Consider the following 16,984-nt stretch of genomic DNA (forward strand, 5'->3'; position numbering starts at 1 on the left):
AGTCGAAAAACCAGGAAATAAGAACTACAACGTACCGGTATACTACACAACAACTGATCTAAAGCCGGAATTACAACCATAGTTTTAGGTGAGGACATACAAGATTAAGGTACTGATAAATGCAAAGGTCAACAATTCTCGCATTCCATGATGGTTGACATTGAGTGTCATGGGAGGAGCCTTATTTCCCGATGTTTTGATTTGCGCAGAGAGCGGCAGGCTCGCGCCACGCTAACGGGCCTTAGTGCGTGTAGGAACGACTGCGCCGCAATTTTCGTTCAATCGATTCACTTGACTATCTTTGGCGATCATTCCTTCAGAACCGGCAACATGACCCTTTTGAGCGACGTTTGCGCGGTCATGGACAACTGAATTATCGTAGTCAGGGGTTGAAATATGCCGCGGAGGCGATGCGAACGGGCTTCTTAGTCACGATTTGTATAAAGCCGTAGGTGCTTCCCATAATGGCTCACCGTCCCAGTGCGATTGAAACGCTAGCAATCACGATATGGCAATCTCAATAAGTATAGCGGCACTTTTGCTCTCTATTCCAGCTCTTGCTGCTGAGCCCGCTGTAACTAGTCTATCTGGCGGCCAACAATCAGCGTGCTCTGTGTTCAAACTCCAGTACCCCCAACAGACGTTCTACCCCAACACTTCAGGCTACACATACGAAACTCAGTCTTGTAAGTTTTTCAAGTCCGCAGTGAACTTAAGTGCTGATTCTTCGTAGCTTACTGGTCGGCGACAACGTTTAATGGACCGGCATGTGTCTTCGTCCCACAAACTGCTCAGCAGATGTCGTTTGCAGTCACTACGATGACTCTAACACGGTCAAAATTTGCTGTTCGCGGCGGTGGTCACATGCCCATACTAGGATACAATGGAGTTGACAGCTCAGGAGTACTACTGTCGTCATCCAACCTTACCTCATTGACACTCTCATCCGACCAAACCACCGTGTCGGTCGGACCGGGGAACCGATGGAGAGATGTTTATAGCCTCCTAGCGCCTCGTGGACTTGCTGCTGTTGGAGGTCGCGTGGGGCATGTCGGCGTGCCTGGCTTACTGCTTGGAGGAGGTATCTCGTTCTTCTCTTCGCAATACGGCTTTGCTTCTGACAATGTCGTCAAATACCAGGTATGTCCAGTTGACATGAGTACTGTGTGAGAATTTCCCTAACATTTGTAGTGCATATTAGCGAGTGGATTGATCGTAGAGGCAACAGCCACCAATGCCTACTCTGATCTCTTTTGGGCCTTGCGAGGCGGCGGAAACTCTTTCTGCCTTGTCACACGCTTCGATTTGAAAACTGTTGTTTCGAGCAAAGTATGGGTAGGAATTGCTCAGTTCGATGAGTCGCAAGCAAAGGGATATCTGGACGGCGTGTACAACTTCGGCAAATACGGTGCTCCGTCCGATCCAAAGGCCGCCATCATCCCTACCATTCTCACTTTCCCGTCGGCAAACTTGACCGTCTACGCAGCGGCAAAGTTTTACGATTCGCTGACCAATAGCCCAACTGCCTTCGAGAACTTTACCGCACCAAGGCTCACACCGGTCGCCGATTCATATGCACTACAACCGTTGTCAGACTACATTTCGGTAACGGATGCTCTCCAGCCAAACGGTCTTCGACAAGCATTCCGTGTCATCTCGTCTGTCGTCAATCGTGAGGCAGTCCAGGAAATCCACGACACCTTTATTTCAGAGGTAGCGGAGACCCTCGCAGCTGTTCCCAACATCCAGGCGTCTATTACCTTTCAGCCAGTGACCAAAGACTTCCTGCAGCACAGCATCAATAGCGGAGGAAATCCGCAGGGAGTCGACCCCTCCAAAGCGCCCTATTTCTGGATGGTCGAAAACTGGACGTGGGACGACGCGGCCTATGACGCTATCGTCCAGAATGCTGCTGATAACATTACCTCTAGTATCAACAAGCTACTAGAAGCTGGCTCGTGGGAAGCGGGGTATTTGTACATGAACGATGCAGGGTATGGCCAGCGCGTCTTCCAGAGCTACCCGGCCGCGAATTTACAGAAACTCAAGACTATTCGTACCAAGTACGACCCTCTGCGAATCTACTCAGATTTGATGCCTGGGGGGTGGAAAGTCGTCGAGGCATAATTTCATTGCACTTATCTGCAAGGCTTTTAACCTTTGTCTACGTCAAATCCTCGTAATTGAAAAAATCTCCCATCACGAATGTTTGGAAACTTAGTGAAGATAGTTCAGCACTGTGATAGTAAATATAAATTAGGACTTCAATGATATGACGAGTGATTAAGCCACCCGAATCCCCGCTTTGCCAGGTAATTGGCGGAACCCACCGCTATACTCCGTGCCGCCGGCATGGTTACACCCCAGCACACATACCGCAGAACTTGAATCCGATGTCATTTAGCAAGGGTATCCAGCAAAATTGGTCGTTATGCGAGTGGTGGAACTTGCATAGCCGATTTGCGCCACTATGTGCCCAATTGCCGCACGTCGCTTCGGTCAGATCCCTGCCAAATGTAATCGGATTGACCGCAATTTAACGGTAAATATGGGCCATGTCGGACTAAACTAGCTGTGTGCTTACCAAGATAAACGGCACGCATGCCTAGTGCCGTTGTAGCGGTTACAAGATCTCGGGAACAGCTAATCTTGCGACATATGTGCAGCAAAAGGCCTAGGCATGTTTCTATTGTATTGTAACTCTTCGCTCAAAACACGGACGATTTAGCGACCTTCCTAATACGTACTCGCTACTTTTGATAAGATTTCTTGCGCACCCTGGATGCAAAGATTGAAAGTATCTTCAAAGAGACATTGACTTTTGATTTAGTCGCTTAGAAATGTTCAATATGATACCTTTTTTCTACCGACTTCAATCACAACAAGAAGGTTGGAAGCCTGGACGATGCACGAACTATCAACCCCGTCGTATCATTGCAAGCTAAAACTGTACCCACGTATCGTTTCAGGCTTGGTGTGCGAATATGCTACATTTGGACGATACACCGATAGGAGAGCACTGGCCAGCAACATCGGTGATCACCAAAAACCAGTATCTTTGTATATGCCCTTGGGCCCGCACTGAACTCGTGGGAGGGCAAAGTCATCTTTACACAACTCTACCTTTTCGACAAAATGGCACTGACCTATCCCGACGTTATGGTAGGTAGTGCCCGTCCCTGTAAATCAAATCACTGATTTTCTGCAGACCCTCGTTTGGGTCCTTTGGGCCACTTCATTCTTATTAACTGCCCTGCGAGGGTTTTTGCGATGGCACTCACAACGTCACATCTACGCCGATGATTACTTTGTCTTTTTCGGGCTGCTCACATTGACGGGACTGTCCGTTGTCATCACGAAGGTCCTTCCGCAGTTCTTCCTCGCTGGAGGGTACGCAAAGGCAGCAATGCTAGATCCCACAACACCACTACCATTACCGGCAGCAGAGTTCAGCCAGAGGACACAAACCGCATTGAAGTTGATGTTTAGCCAAATGCTGCTCTTTTGGACTACATTATGGGCTGGTATGGATGAGCGTACAACGCTTCCTAATCACCAATGGTCTGAAGTCTGACGTTGTCACAGCTAAGTTCTCGATCTTGTTCTTCTTCCGCCGCTTGGTGAATGGCCTGCCAAAGTACATCAAGGCATGGTGGGCGTGTTTTATAGTGGTTTCACTCCTATATTTGGCTTGCATACTTTCAAACTTCCTGACTTGCCAGCCATTAACAAAGTACTGGAGTGCGAGTAAGCTTCCACCCAACCGCCGTCTCGAGAATTCGATGTGTGCTGACAATCTCTAAGCTGGATGTAGCGATCCGGAAGATCTCGTGCGCGCAGATGCCTCCATCAAATTCGCCACTGCCGCCGACGTCGTAGCGGACGTACTTATTATGGTCCTTCCACTCCACCTCCTCCGCAAATTACAAGTTTCCGCTCGACAGAAGTTTGGTCTCGCCGTGATTTTCTCCCTAGGGACTATCATTGTAGCCTTTGCCTTCGCACGTCTCGCGCAGGTGACCAAAGCAACATCGGCCGCAGCAAGAGATCCGACAACTATTGCCGAGGGCCCTGTACTCCTGAGTACATGGAGTCATATCGAGTCTTCAGTCTCCGTTATCGTTGCTACGCTTCCAGCCTTTCGGTACCTTATCAACGAAAATGTCGGTCGTACAATAGGTCCTTCTGGTGTTGCGGGATATGGAAACAGCCGTGACAAAGACACGTCTACCAGGAGTAGGGCGAAACGGGTTCTGAGCACGCGTCACAAGTCATCGATGAGGCTTCATAGTTCGGAGAGATCAGGGACTAGAAGTGAAGAGTGGGGTAGTGAAACAGAATTGAAATCTATGGATGGTATTGGGAAGAATGTCGACTATGGAGTAGCGCATGCACCTCACGCGTTGTAGAAATGCTGGCTATTAGTAGCAATGAATGCTGTCTATCATTTTGATTGTTCTCATCATGAAGTCTAAGAAAGGTTCGATATACATAACATACCAATCGCCATATAACAAACAGAAGGAAATGAAGGCTACATATAGATGTGACGGAACTAAACCACATTTGCATTTTGATTTTCGTACATATACGTTTTATGGGGGCTAGCAGAAACAGACAAGTTGTAAGGTATGAGATCGTTGTTCGGGGCTGGCGACTTATTATACATCTGTCGAGAATTACAACAAACAGCGTGAATCCCACATGAAGATATTGCGTTCAGCTCAGAACACCCGTTCTCTGTCCCCCTACCACACATTCGCGCCTGATATGACGGGGTTATCACGAAGACCGCGAAATCTTTCGAGGAAGAATCTTGCCGAGCTGTTGCTCTTGCTACGCTTATATGTACTTAGACTCAAACCCATTCTCCGACACCAGTTATAGTACTTGGAAATACATGCTGAGTTCTCGGGCACGTTCTGTTCTGATCGAATTATGTAGTTTTTAGATTCGAACAATGTGTAGTTACCTGAGTTGGCTACAAGGATTGTGCGAATGCTTGAGTCCGACGTCCTGATCGTTTGCAGCTCAAGAACAATAGTGACTGCGGACCTTTTGGATTAAGCTAATCATGGAAAGTCTTTCCTGGCTTCACTAGGTGTGGACAGAACAGTTAGCCTGGCCTTTTGTATGGCGCAAAACACGTCGAGAAGTGTTGGTATTACAAATGATGTAAACCCTTCCGCCAACCTTAGAATCCACGCTTTTTTGCGTTAGTACAACTGTCGCAATCATGTTAGAAGTCAGGTGGAAGTTAAGGGAAGTGCGAAAGACTTGAGACAACAGGTTAGTTATATGACTTTTGTCGTTTTCGTGTCAGCGTCAGTGCTGAATTGTTAAGCGTATCTGTTAACATAACCTGGACCATCATGTTGCTCAAACACAAGTCTTCTGGTTGACTGATACAAAGACCAATGCGCACACTTCGCCTCATGCACGTATGCTCCGATACGATTTTCGCACACGACACTGTGTGTCTTTAACTTCTTGTACTTAACGCTATCACAAATAGAGCATTTGGAGCGGGTGCAGCACAACTCATGCAAGCTCGACCCACATGATAGATCAAAGTCTAGACACGTTGACGCTTGCTAGGAGTTGCTTTGGGCCTAGTAGGGATCGACCACGCTTTGACACCAGAGATAACCAGCTGACGAGATCCGAGAGTGGAACGATCAGAACCAGGTTGCAGCTTTTGGCCATAGACATGGCATGTCTGAGTAAATACATCAAGGTATTTCGTCAACAACTATATCTGACTAGCGCCAATTGCGCTCAGTCAGAAATTGGGCTGCAGCTGAGTACAGACCTCTCGTGGAGAAAGTAAAGTAAAGGGTAAATCTGTCAAGGAAGCTTTGTAGATTTCATACTCTAATTACATCTCAAGCATGGCTTCAAGAGGTGCGCAAGTGAGAACTAAGCCATTTCCCGACTTTTCTCCGACTCGCACAGGAAACCAAAAGTCGACGAGGCTGCAGCGTGGTGGAGACATACAAAACCTTCGACTGGACCCAACATGAAGCGATGCCAGTCTTTTGGTGGCCTCACTGCATACTAGGTGGGGTCGTTGAAAAGGTCGTCGCAATGTAACACTGGTGCTGACGCTACAACAGGCGGATATGTAACACGAGATAAGCAACGCAGGAACAAAAAAACGTGAACCACATCACTACATCGATCATGTCAGGAGGAAGTACCTATAACGGTGGGGTGCAGAGACAAGCCGGGAGGCGTCCGGGCCGTACGGACACCCGCAACGATAACCAATCAGGAGCCTGTAGATGGGTCAGCTCAAACCTTGGTGGCGCTAGCCTTTCATAATCTTCCCATCACCAAATTCCCTGCATGATATTATGTTGCCCTTCCATTTTTGAAGCGATTACCACCTAGAACGTTGAAACAAAGTTAGAAGTCTGCGGCATCCTTGTGATGGTTCGTGGGTGCAGCTGAGATAGAGAAGAGGGAAGTATCGACGAGAACAGTATCAAGAGTGGAACTACTCCTGGTGAGAAACTAGTCGCACTAATCGGTCGAACTCTGCAGCATATTTCTACTTACAGGGGCTTTATGCAGCCCACACAACTTTAGCAAGGTATATTATGTTAGTGATCAGGTGATGGAGGCCTAAACCAATCTTCATCTCAATGGAGATATCTAGGTAGCTATTGAGCGAACGGGTGGGGTTTGCCAGAGTCCCAATCCAATTATACGTGAGTAAGTAACACAATGGAAAAGCAAATACTAGAATCAGCTCAGAATTATATGACTGCGAACTTCTGATTAATATATCTGCCTGGCCTCATTATCGAGGTATAGACTGAGCTCCTACATAGTGAACTACGTAAGCCCGAGTTCTGCGGGGCCAAACTATCGATTATGTTATGACCGCATTCCAAGTCGTGGCATAGGCAACCAGCCTTACTACCATCTTATAGTGGGGTCGTACGATACATACATACTACACATCCCAAGATGTGGGTCTCAAGGCGGTAACATCGTCTTAGAAAAGTGTATAAAGAGTTCCCATTTTCTCTGCATTTCGCAACACCATCATCACCTACTATTTACTAGAATTCAAAGTCTTTGCTCCAGAACTATCACAATGAAGTTCACTTCTGCTTTCATTGTCGCCCTTGCGTCGCTCCAGACGGCGACTGCGGGTCCCATCGAAGCCCGTGAGGAGTACCCCGAGGTTGTCCCCGGCCCTGGTCTTCCTTCGCTCGAGTCCCTTGGTCTCACTACCGCTCAACTCTACGAGATGCCAGTGCCGGAAAAGTCTGGTATGTTACGTCACGGTCATCACAACAAAGAATATACTGACGCCATTCGTAGCGCTCCCGTCCAAAGTTCGGCGCGCTGGAACGTGTGGGCCTGGCTCCGCGTACACCAACGTTAATGGTATCATTGCATGCTACAACTACTTGAACGGTCTTGGAACGGCGAACTGCGCGGTCCCGGGTAAGGGCGTTACTAATCATATGTGCTCATCTGGAGATGCCGTGATTACTGGCCAATCCCTCGCAGGCGGAGGGACGTCTAGCTACTGGTATGTTTGAACTGATTGTTGAGTCTCAAAAGCGAGGTGACATGTGAGCCCATGGTACTTGAATACTGACGGAGACTTGTAGCCGCGATGTAGCAGCTGCCGTGCTGTGGACTATCAACTCATGCACACGCTCCGATCAGACGTGCGCCGGTGTGTACATCCCTTGTTTAGATAAGTGTGAACTTGCTCACGTCAACTCTAGGAGCCCAGTTCGCAGGTGGAAACGGAGATTTGTCCGTTGGAGCTTACAGCGCAGGATATGCTTAGGAGCAGAAGAAAGAATCGCTGGGACTTTGAGAGGTGTTCAACTCTGATGTCATATGATTACACAGGAAGACAAAGCTCTGAGGTTTGATGTGCCGTCAAATCATGTATATCAATCCATTTTATCCTCGTAAATAACCCTTGATGTTGTCCTGCAATGTAATCGAGTTATTTGTAGACTTTCTCGATTCGTCAAGAAATGTATATGATTCGATGTCTCTGATTTTGGTTCATTTTCAAACGAGTGTTGGGTGATGAAACAACTGGTTTTGCACCTGATATCGCAAAAAGTCAGGGCGTGGCATTCTGCGGCACATTGACAGAAGGAGAGCGGACACTAGCTGCTTTCTTTCCATTACAGGGGCCTTCATCCATTCCATCACCTCGAATATAAGCCGGAATCTTACAGCCCTAATAGCCGTAGTATGTAGCTTTTCCAGATCTGGAAACGCAGATTTCTCGTGGTTAAACACTGGATGAGGAGTTACTTAGTTATTCCTGACAACCCCGACAGATCTAAAGCATTTACATATGTACCAAAAACCTGATATGAGGGTGAAGAAGTCACTGAAATCGGAACTTCCACGGGTTCTACCCTTCTTGTATTCTATGGCGTTGTCTGAAGGGTTCTGAAAGTCACAAGAACGAGGTTCTTCCGATGTTGGCAAGTAGACATGTAAATACGTACGATGTGATTCGAAGAATAGGATGAGCGAAGATTTTCGGCCTGAGTTCCACGCCACTTGATGCTATACCGGGCGGGCATGAATCATGACATGGTTATGTTATGACTTTATAAGTACTTCTAGTTGTAGGGTCTCCCTGGACTGAGCCAGAGATATGGTTAGATCCAGAGAAGAGGATAGTTGGGGTTGTACAAAGCAAGACACTGTAACGTTCATTTAATTGTGCAGTATGGCACAGCTCTGATGCTTGGTAAACCGCATAAGCTCATCAACAGGTGGATATGTTCCTAGTGAGTAGCGTTATGTAATGCCATTTAGTCTATTTTTGCAACTTTTGGTCCATGTACGGGATTCGCTTCACTAAACATTCGAGCGCACAATTGTTAGGAGCTGAAATTTCTACCATCTTGCCTCAAGTCACTCAATGGGGTAGCTCTGATTTTAATTCATGTTGTTTCGCTCTGAGGGTTCTCAAGCAAATGTGCGTCGAGTTTTACTGCACGGAGCAGGCTCGAAGAGGACGCTATAAATGAGGATTGCTACCATTGGATTTGCACATGGATGTAGAATGTAAACTGAGAGTAGACAAGTCGCTGAGGCTGGCTATCTTCCGTTCGATGTTGTTGTTCAAAAATATATTTGCCAACGTCATGTGACAGTATTTGGTCTGATTCTGGCAGGTAGGATTGGAATGAGTTTCGTGCTGTTTGAATCGAGATTAGTTGGATTTGATTAGTGGGATGGAGGGATTGTCAGATTGAAAAATCACAGGTCGCAAATTTTCAATAGACTGCGGAGTACAAGATTTCCACATGCTTGATACGTGACATTTTGTATACCGATTCATTCAATTCATAACAAGTATTCGTTTGTCCTTCGTATAGAATGAGAAATTCGGCCCTCGAACTATTTACAAGATTTCTACGCTACTAAAAGTTCCTCCTTCTATCTGTCTCTCTTCAGTGCCGGCCCACATCTTGAGCCACATTTATCAATGGCCGAACCCAGTTGAATGGTTGCAGCCACTCGAAGACACTTCTCTGTTGGAGATTACTGGCCTCATTAGCTATCGCATTCCCGACAATCTGAGCACCACCAGCTATCGCATCTCCAATGGCCTGAGCCCTATTTCCCATGCTATTTTCGTTGTTGGGATGTTCGTACTTGAACTTCTCGAAGGTGCTGAAGTTGGGGAACAGTAATCCCTCTCGGATCTTAAGCCATTCATAGTCTCCTCCCTTGCCGGCGATTGCGACGGTCAAGTGCTTGACTACACCGGGCTTCGGATCACCACCCATGGTTTCATTTGTGATTCTTAGTGCGCGTGCTTCGATCGCAGCTTGTGCGTCGCACTCCTTGATAGCGTTGTATCTGATGTCGTACTCAACTCCGGCTCTGCTCAGCAACGCTTTGTTGAGCACTTCGATGTCCTCGGGATTATCGAACCATTCGAGGCCTCCGTACATAACGCGACTGATGCGGTAACGAGATGGAATGGCCCAGCCTTCAGGGATTGACAAGCGTAGGTGCGGCCCGGTGGGATAGTCGCGGTAGTCTATTGTGAGGACTTTCACCACGCCGGGTTGCGGATCGCCTCTCATATGATCGTTGTTGACAATGAATAAGTTTGGTGCGTGTTTAAGCGCGAGCTCGTCACGAATGTGTCTGATAACTTCTCCATCGGTAATAGTTTTGTTGCCGTAACGCACACCGTCGATTTGGATGTCGTGCTTGTCAGAACTGGAATAGCGGATATCGGCCATCGTTTCGGTTCTCAAAGATAATGAGGAAATGCTTGCCAGATTCAAGTGCGAGGCGATGATGCTGAACATCCGAGTCCCAAGGTACGTTGAACTTTATACTCCCCAGGTACAATCTGAACCATCTCAGCTGAAGAGATCGCACAACAACATGGCTGGCTGAGGAGTGAAGATTAACCAAATAGGGAAATGCATCTGCATCAACCATCACTCGTGATGCGGTCTAGAATCTTGCGTCTTAGACAAAGCTAACCAATAGAAGACTTGCGGGTGCGGGCCGGCACCGACACGTGGTGAGCAGCTGCCCTGAGCATCACGACTAAGGGTGCTTCCAGACCACTACAGATAGTCGACCTTCATGAACTGGACAGAAACCATTTCGAACGGATGTTCAAAGTGGTGACAAACCCTTGAGCCTCGGTCCTCGACAGAGATCAGTTTGAGTTGCTCAAGTCTGCCGTATCGAAGCAAGCCCCAATCAAGATACAACAGCGCTCAGAGAATGTATACACACACCTACAAACCCATTCACTAAGCTCAGCTGAGGCTGAAACAAGCCTTAGTCTCTTCCAGGAACCTGAGAGCCATATTGCTTGTTTCTATAGCATCGGCTCAGCCGCACGAAGCAAAGCACCGACAATGGGCCGATCCGAGGCAGGCACCCGGCTATCACCGCAAATCGGAAGCTGGCATGAGATATCACTGATGCTAAGAAATTGTTTGAAGCGTTTCCAAGCACATAGTACACGGTACATTCAGAAGACGTTTCAATAACAAACTATGGCCCCTTCTCCACGTTTGGACTATTCGCCACCTCAGGATAACCTTTTAGCACGCTCACAGATTGGTCAAGATCATCTTGATCGCTGTTTCCGGATCATATGAGGACCTAATCCCACACGCAGTATATGATTATTGTATTGTCGGGATTAGCCTAGTAGCATGTAAAGCAGGTGTGTGTGTTGTGGAGTTGTACTTGAGAAAGAATAGGAGACTGTTGGACGCACACATGATTTTCGTTACTTTTTCAAGCACCCCAACAACTTCCAGTTTATATCGTAGCAGACAAATTCATACCTATACCGCTACCAAAAAGCTGAGTACAGTAAGTATATCACCCGAGGTGGCGACCCCCACGAATAACTCGCAAACTACCCATTCACCAGAAACACGCTGCACAACACATATCCAGAAACAGCCATATTCACTCGAGCATAACAAAAATTAATTGCAGTCAAGCAACCGATCTCAATCGGCGCCGGGTGGTATCTAAGAATGCACACACACGCAGACACAAAGAAAATGATTAAATCGCATCCCATCCCATTCCATTCCACCGCATGAGCAAAAAAGCCGGAAAAGGCTCCAATACAGGATGGATCCGTGTCCTCCCAACCACCCCAGCTGCCATTTTGTGTGCACCAAGACATACTCGGTTCCAAACACCCGTCCAGAATTGCTGAATGTGTACAATGATGTCCAGGAAGGTAGGCGGATGCGAGAACGAGTTGAAACAGCGCATTGACTACTATACACGACATGCCCATCCTTGTGGCCGGACGATCGATCAATCCCTCAAACAGGCAGCCGTCACATTATCCACTGCGCTCGCGAATCCGACAAGGCTCGATTAAAAAGTACTGTAATATGCTCTTTCTTTCACGACCAACGCATCTCGACGTCGCACTGGCTAAACTTCCTCCCGGGGACAGAAACTGTGGACGCGGAATTGTGATACCCATATTAGGACGCGAAAAATCAATAGTGACGGCAGGCTGGTTCTGTTGTGTCTATGGGGAAAACTCTTGCGGTTGCATCCGCGCTTCTCATGCCTATATCGCTGGCGCCCGCGGCCCTGACAGAGTGCCGAAGAGTTGCTCAGGCGGCAGACGACCGACCTGACCAAGCCGATCGGGGTAAAATTGCGGGGCCGGTGAGTAGCCCTTAGCCTTCTTACGGTAGAGTTCAAGGGCGAAGCCAGCGGCGATGAGGAGACAAGTGAGTGCTAGTGCGATGGCAAGACCAATTAGTACAACGGCCCAAAGTCCAAGATGTTTCTCTGTTTGGTTGTTAGCGAATTCCTTGAAAGTTATGGGAAATGCAGGATCGACATACTAGACTTCTTGAAGAAAGAGTTGGGGTTTTCCACAAAGACTGAGGACAGGCTGCCCTCGGTGTTGCCTGATGTTGTAGCAAGGAGGAAAGGAATCAGAGCAGTGCCGTTGAAAAGAGCGCCAGACGCAGTACCGAAACCAGTTATGTTGATTTGCCCCATAAGCAGAAGATCCTGATCTTGATCAATCAAGTCGGACTGGCCATGGCTTTTCGATAAGGTGACAGCCTGGAGGCCACGGATGTCTGAGCCTTGACCAAAGAGTGCACTGTCAACGGGCTTCCACTTGCTGCCGTCGAACCGTTGGAGGTACACGGTACCGTCGCTGCTCTGACCAGACGCCCACAGCTCGTCGCCGTCACTGTTAGCCACCGTCAGGGCAGTGATGGGTCCAGGAAGATCGTTTGCCCCAGGAAACATTGCAAATTTGTTGCTAGACGAATCGAACGAAAGGATCCTTGTTGTATTTTCGCCAGATGTCATATTGCCCGCGATGAGTAATGTGGTGTCCGAAGTCCATATAAGGGAAGTAACATCACCGGAAAGTTCGTTGCTTGGGCTCGTCCACTGGTTGCGTTCGGTGTTCCAAACACAGACAGCGGCGCAGCTCAAAGCGCCAGCGGACTGAAACTGACCAGCCACATATACGTCCTTAGATTTTGGCCTGAGTGCAATGGCGTTGACGGTGACGTTCTGTCCTTGGAGTCGGGGTGGCTGAATGTCAGCAAACTTGCTAGCGGAGAGATCGTAAGCCACAATGCCTGCTACGAGGTTGTCGTCGATCTGTCCAGTCACCACGCCGCCAGCATAGAGGATGTTATCGTACACAGTAACAACTGCAAAGGTAGAGTTTGCGTCCACCTCATCACTGAACCCCGAAATCTTGTCAGAATCGTTGCCGTCGATGATTAAAACGTTCGTAATGTTCTGTCCGTTTGAATCGGTCGACGCGAAATGTCCCGCAAGGATGGTCTTGTTCATTCCGTTTTCCTTGTAGAATGTACCTGTTTGAACCCCAGTAGTGGTCAGGTCCTGTGTTGCTGTGATGGCCCGTTTGCGAAGAGAAGCCTGTTGCTGCTGGGTTTCGATATCGATAGGGAAAGCACCGAGCGATAGATTGTCGTTTTGGCTGCGCAACTCTGCAGTACCACTTGCACTGAGGGATCCAGATGAGATCGAACCGCCGAACCATCGTTCACCTCCCGGAATATCGGCAAAAGTCATCAATCGGCCCTGCATAGCAAGTGACCCAGATCCCAGATTGTGCAGCCAGTTGCCTCGAGAAGGAACCCAGATTGCAAGGTTGTCCACAGCAGTAGCAGTGTGATTACCGAATGCGTTGACACTGGTGAAGAAACCGCTGACAGCGAGAACCTGCTCTGGGCTGTTGGCGGTGAGGTTGAGCGAGAACGGCACAAGGAACATGACTACGCCATTGACACCAGCCCCGAGGGGTTGCCACTTGTTGTTGACCAGAGCAGCGACGCCGTTCAGTCCCTCCGCGTCGCCGTCAGCAGTGTTAGTGAAGTTACCACCGACATAAAGCATGCTGTCGTTGTGGAACATAGTCATGACCTGTCTGTCCAGTCCATTTCCTGGAAGAGCCGTTGGTTCGTTGGCGTCTTTGCGAATGAGGAAGATGTTGTTTCGTCCATTATCGGTCGAGAAGTTCCCGCCGACATAGAGGTTGGTATCGTCCGCAGCGACACTAGTGACAACAGCTCGTTCTTGCGGGTCCAAACTAGCACCGGCGGCGTTGATGACAGAGTCGGAAAGGTCGATTTCGTTCAGTTGCTGGCCCGGCTTGTGTTCGAAGAGACCATTGACATTCCCAGACGTAGCTGTGAGTGGTGAGAAACGCACTCTTTGTGCCACAATTGTAAGGGGTGTCGGGCCCTGTCCTTCTGCAGGCTGCAAGACAATTTGCGGGCGGAAACCGTCGGTTGCGTCAACGTAGCCATTGTAGACCTCGTCGTATTTGTCGTAGTCGTTTGTCTGGAATAGGACTACACTTTCTGCTGTTGTCTCATCCTTGGCCATGATTGCTGTAACATTGACTCGGCCGCGGCTTCCACAAGTTCCGTCGCCCCGACACCCGGGTGTGTAGAGGGTGACTGAATAGTTGCCCGATTGTTTGATATCCGGAAAAAACGTAGCGATGGCCGCATTAGTGTCCACGGGGCTACCTTGCACAACTGCTGTGAGATACTCGGAGGAACTGTCGTGTGACGGAGTAGTCACCCAAGAACCGGTGTTTGTTGACGAGGATCCTGTTGTGCCGGTGGCACAGTTCTTCGGCTCGTTGAAGTCGTCAATGGCGTACGCATACATGTCTGCAGCTGTCAGTATGGAAGGAATGTGAGAATCAAGAAAGTGTCTCACCTTCTTGGAAGAGTTGGATGCCGTTCAACCCAGCACCATCACCGTACCAATCAGAGATGTCAATCTTGAATGCGTTCATTCCTACAACATTGACAAATGTAAAGTCCTGGGCTGTAGTGTTGCCCTCGGGCAAGGGACATCTAGCGTCGCAGTACGCCTTCTGTCCGTTCGAAGGGTCGACGTAGGAAAAGTTCATGATGCCGCCGTCTGGAAGCGCCGTGTATCGCCAGGTCTTGGTGCCACGACCTTCGTAGTCTGTGTTCCACAGTTTCAAACTGGTCGGTAGGAAGCCAAAGCCAAACTCGGCCTTCCAGAAGCCGGTGGATTTGTCGGCGAGGAGCCACGTCTCGCCGGAGCCTTGTGCGGAGAAGTCGCTCTTGCATGTGATGTCTTGAGGATCAGTGAAACCGGGAAGTCCAGAGCTAGTTTGGGCGGAGATGTCTGCATTGCTGATAGGAATGACCTGGGTGCTGTTCTCCAAATTAGTTGTCGCGATGCCGTTGAGACCGTTGAATTCGCCGGCGAAGACTATGTTCCCGTTTGGTGCGGCGACTATCGATTGGACGATACCGTTGAAGCCAGCAAATGTCAGGTCCACCCAGCCGTCCTTCCAGATGATGGCATTGGTCGAGTTGCTGCCCTCGAACAGTCCGCCGACGTAGACTTGGCCTGCATCCCTGTCGCAGTAGAGCGCGTTGACAGATCCGTTGAGCCCCTCCATTGCTTCTATGCTTCCGGCTACGGGGTCGAGCAGGGCCACGCCTCCAGGTACACGCATGTCACCCACGCTGGTAAAGTTGCCGGCAAAAACGATGCGTTCGGCGCCGTTGACCTGGAGGGCGCACATGGCCTTGACGTCGCCGTCGGTCTGGTTGAGAGTGGCGAAGACGCCATCGGGATATCGCGACAGGAGGCCGCCATTACGGCCAAGCGACTGCTCGCTCTGGCCCACATACTTGTACAGCGATATCGAGTCGAAGTCGCCAGCGAAGGCAACGCGGCCCAGGCTGTTGATATTAAGATTTGGGGATGGGACGGGGGTAAATTGAATAGCAGATGTGACTGGAGATGCGACGAGCAGCGAGAGGGCAAGCTTGCCGGCCCGCGACGCCAGCAGGGAAGCGAACGAGTCCCTCATGGCTGACAGGCGATGGCGAGATAAGACTGCTGTGGGTGCTGCGTGCTGCGTGCGGCTATGTACGAGTGACGGCAGCCGATCAGCACGAGAGGGCGGCGATAGACATGCTCGAGGCTGGGGAGTCGGGAAGTCGCGATGGTCGAGCTCGTGTTGTTCCCGTCGTTCGCCCACACACGTCAGGAGCGAGTCGGGCAGAAGATGGCTTGGCACGGCGAGCAGCGGGATATTAGGGAGACGGGGGAGTGTGGTGGGCTGCGGTGTTTGCTGCGAGTTTGCTGCGTCGGTAACGAATGACTGTGGTGAGAGAGGGCGATGGGAGCAGTCTCGCGAGGGCCGTGGAAGAATCGACGTGCTGGCGTCGGAGGGTCGCAGCTGCGGTCTTGGTGGTGATGGCACCTGCTGGGACGCCCGCGATTGGTACGTGCCAGACGGAACTAACGGTTAGTGTGTGTGCAACTCGTCACAACGGTGAATGCCGATTTGACACAGTCAACAACGCCAGAAGCTGAAGAACACGACGGCTGCAAGGTTTATCGCAGTTCACGCTGGGTGGCGATGCAGTTGAGCAGCTGCCCGGGACAGGCACAGCTGAGTGGACACCCGCTCTCGGTCAATCCAAGTACCATGAATCAAGGTGCAGTGCAATCGTGCAACAGCTTTAACAACTACAACTAAGTTTAGTGTAGAAATTTTGTGCTAAAACTGCTAGCAATACGACTTGCGCGCACATTTATAAATTTAATCATGTAGCTTTGCAGCTTGTACGAGCCACAAAGAACGCAGCTTGCTTCCCGTGTTTACAGTTGACCGAGAGACCCGTTCCCTGCCCCTTTGTCCTGGCCAACGATGCATCGTGCGACCAGTTGGTCCATGTCCTGCATCTGCATCCAGTCTTTTCCTCGCACATGCCCGCGTCATTGTGGCTGCTGTGACACCACGGCGATGAGGTCGACGTCATTGCTTTTCTCCTCATGGCGCTCGTAACTCTCCTGAATCCTCCTCAACTGATCGCTAGCAGGCCAGCCATTGTGCACAGGACTCAACGCGTGCTGTCGTCGTGGTAATGCAATTGAGCTTGACGCTGAAAATAAC

The 16,984-nt window shown here is 49.5% G+C and overlaps 5 protein-coding genes across 5 annotated transcripts; 3 read left to right on the forward strand and 2 right to left on the reverse strand.

The window, feature by feature from the left end:
- Window positions 1–301: 301 nt before the first annotated feature.
- On the forward strand, window positions 302–2,261 carry P153DRAFT_420490 (FAD-binding domain-containing protein). Its single transcript, XM_033672247.1, has 3 exons — window positions 302–686; window positions 734–1,140; window positions 1,192–2,261. The coding sequence occupies exons 1-3, from the start codon at window positions 509–511 to the stop codon at window positions 2,125–2,127; spliced, it is 1,521 nt and encodes a 506-aa protein (XP_033526880.1). The 5' UTR covers window positions 302–508; the 3' UTR covers window positions 2,128–2,261.
- Window positions 2,262–2,715: 454 nt separating this feature from the next.
- On the forward strand, window positions 2,716–4,409 carry P153DRAFT_420491 (uncharacterized protein; the record flags this gene model as incomplete). Its single annotated transcript, XM_033672248.1, has 4 exons — window positions 2,716–3,162; window positions 3,209–3,524; window positions 3,586–3,747; window positions 3,805–4,409. Exons 1-4 carry the CDS (start codon window positions 3,136–3,138, stop codon window positions 4,407–4,409), a joined length of 1,110 nt encoding a protein of 369 aa, XP_033526881.1. The 5' UTR covers window positions 2,716–3,135.
- Window positions 4,410–7,064: 2,655 nt separating this feature from the next.
- Window positions 7,065–7,969, forward strand: P153DRAFT_308806 (uncharacterized protein). Its single transcript, XM_033664722.1, has 4 exons — window positions 7,065–7,283; window positions 7,336–7,549; window positions 7,632–7,699; window positions 7,752–7,969. Exons 1-4 carry the CDS (start codon window positions 7,106–7,108, stop codon window positions 7,814–7,816), a joined length of 525 nt encoding a protein of 174 aa, XP_033526882.1. The 5' UTR covers window positions 7,065–7,105; the 3' UTR covers window positions 7,817–7,969.
- A 1,401-nt stretch (window positions 7,970–9,370) lies between these two features.
- P153DRAFT_363815 (uncharacterized protein) lies at window positions 9,371–10,330 on the reverse strand. The gene has a single exon (XM_033667454.1). It carries the CDS (start codon window positions 10,260–10,262, stop codon window positions 9,459–9,461), a length of 804 nt encoding a protein of 267 aa, XP_033526883.1. The 5' UTR covers window positions 10,263–10,330; the 3' UTR covers window positions 9,371–9,458.
- Window positions 10,331–11,948: 1,618 nt separating this feature from the next.
- Window positions 11,949–16,037, reverse strand: P153DRAFT_165822 (uncharacterized protein). Its single transcript, XM_033662284.1, has 3 exons — window positions 14,755–16,037; window positions 12,375–14,705; window positions 11,949–12,318 (listed from the first exon to the last, which is right to left on the reverse strand). Exons 1-3 carry the CDS (start codon window positions 15,890–15,892, stop codon window positions 12,092–12,094), a joined length of 3,696 nt encoding a protein of 1,231 aa, XP_033526884.1. The 5' UTR covers window positions 15,893–16,037; the 3' UTR covers window positions 11,949–12,091.
- Window positions 16,038–16,984: the final 947 nt, after the last annotated feature.

This window comes from Dothidotthia symphoricarpi (genome assembly GCF_010015815.1).
Source record: "Dothidotthia symphoricarpi CBS 119687 unplaced genomic scaffold P153scaffold_4, whole genome shotgun sequence".
NCBI classification, from domain to species: Eukaryota; Fungi; Ascomycota; class Dothideomycetes; order Pleosporales; family Dothidotthiaceae; genus Dothidotthia; species Dothidotthia symphoricarpi.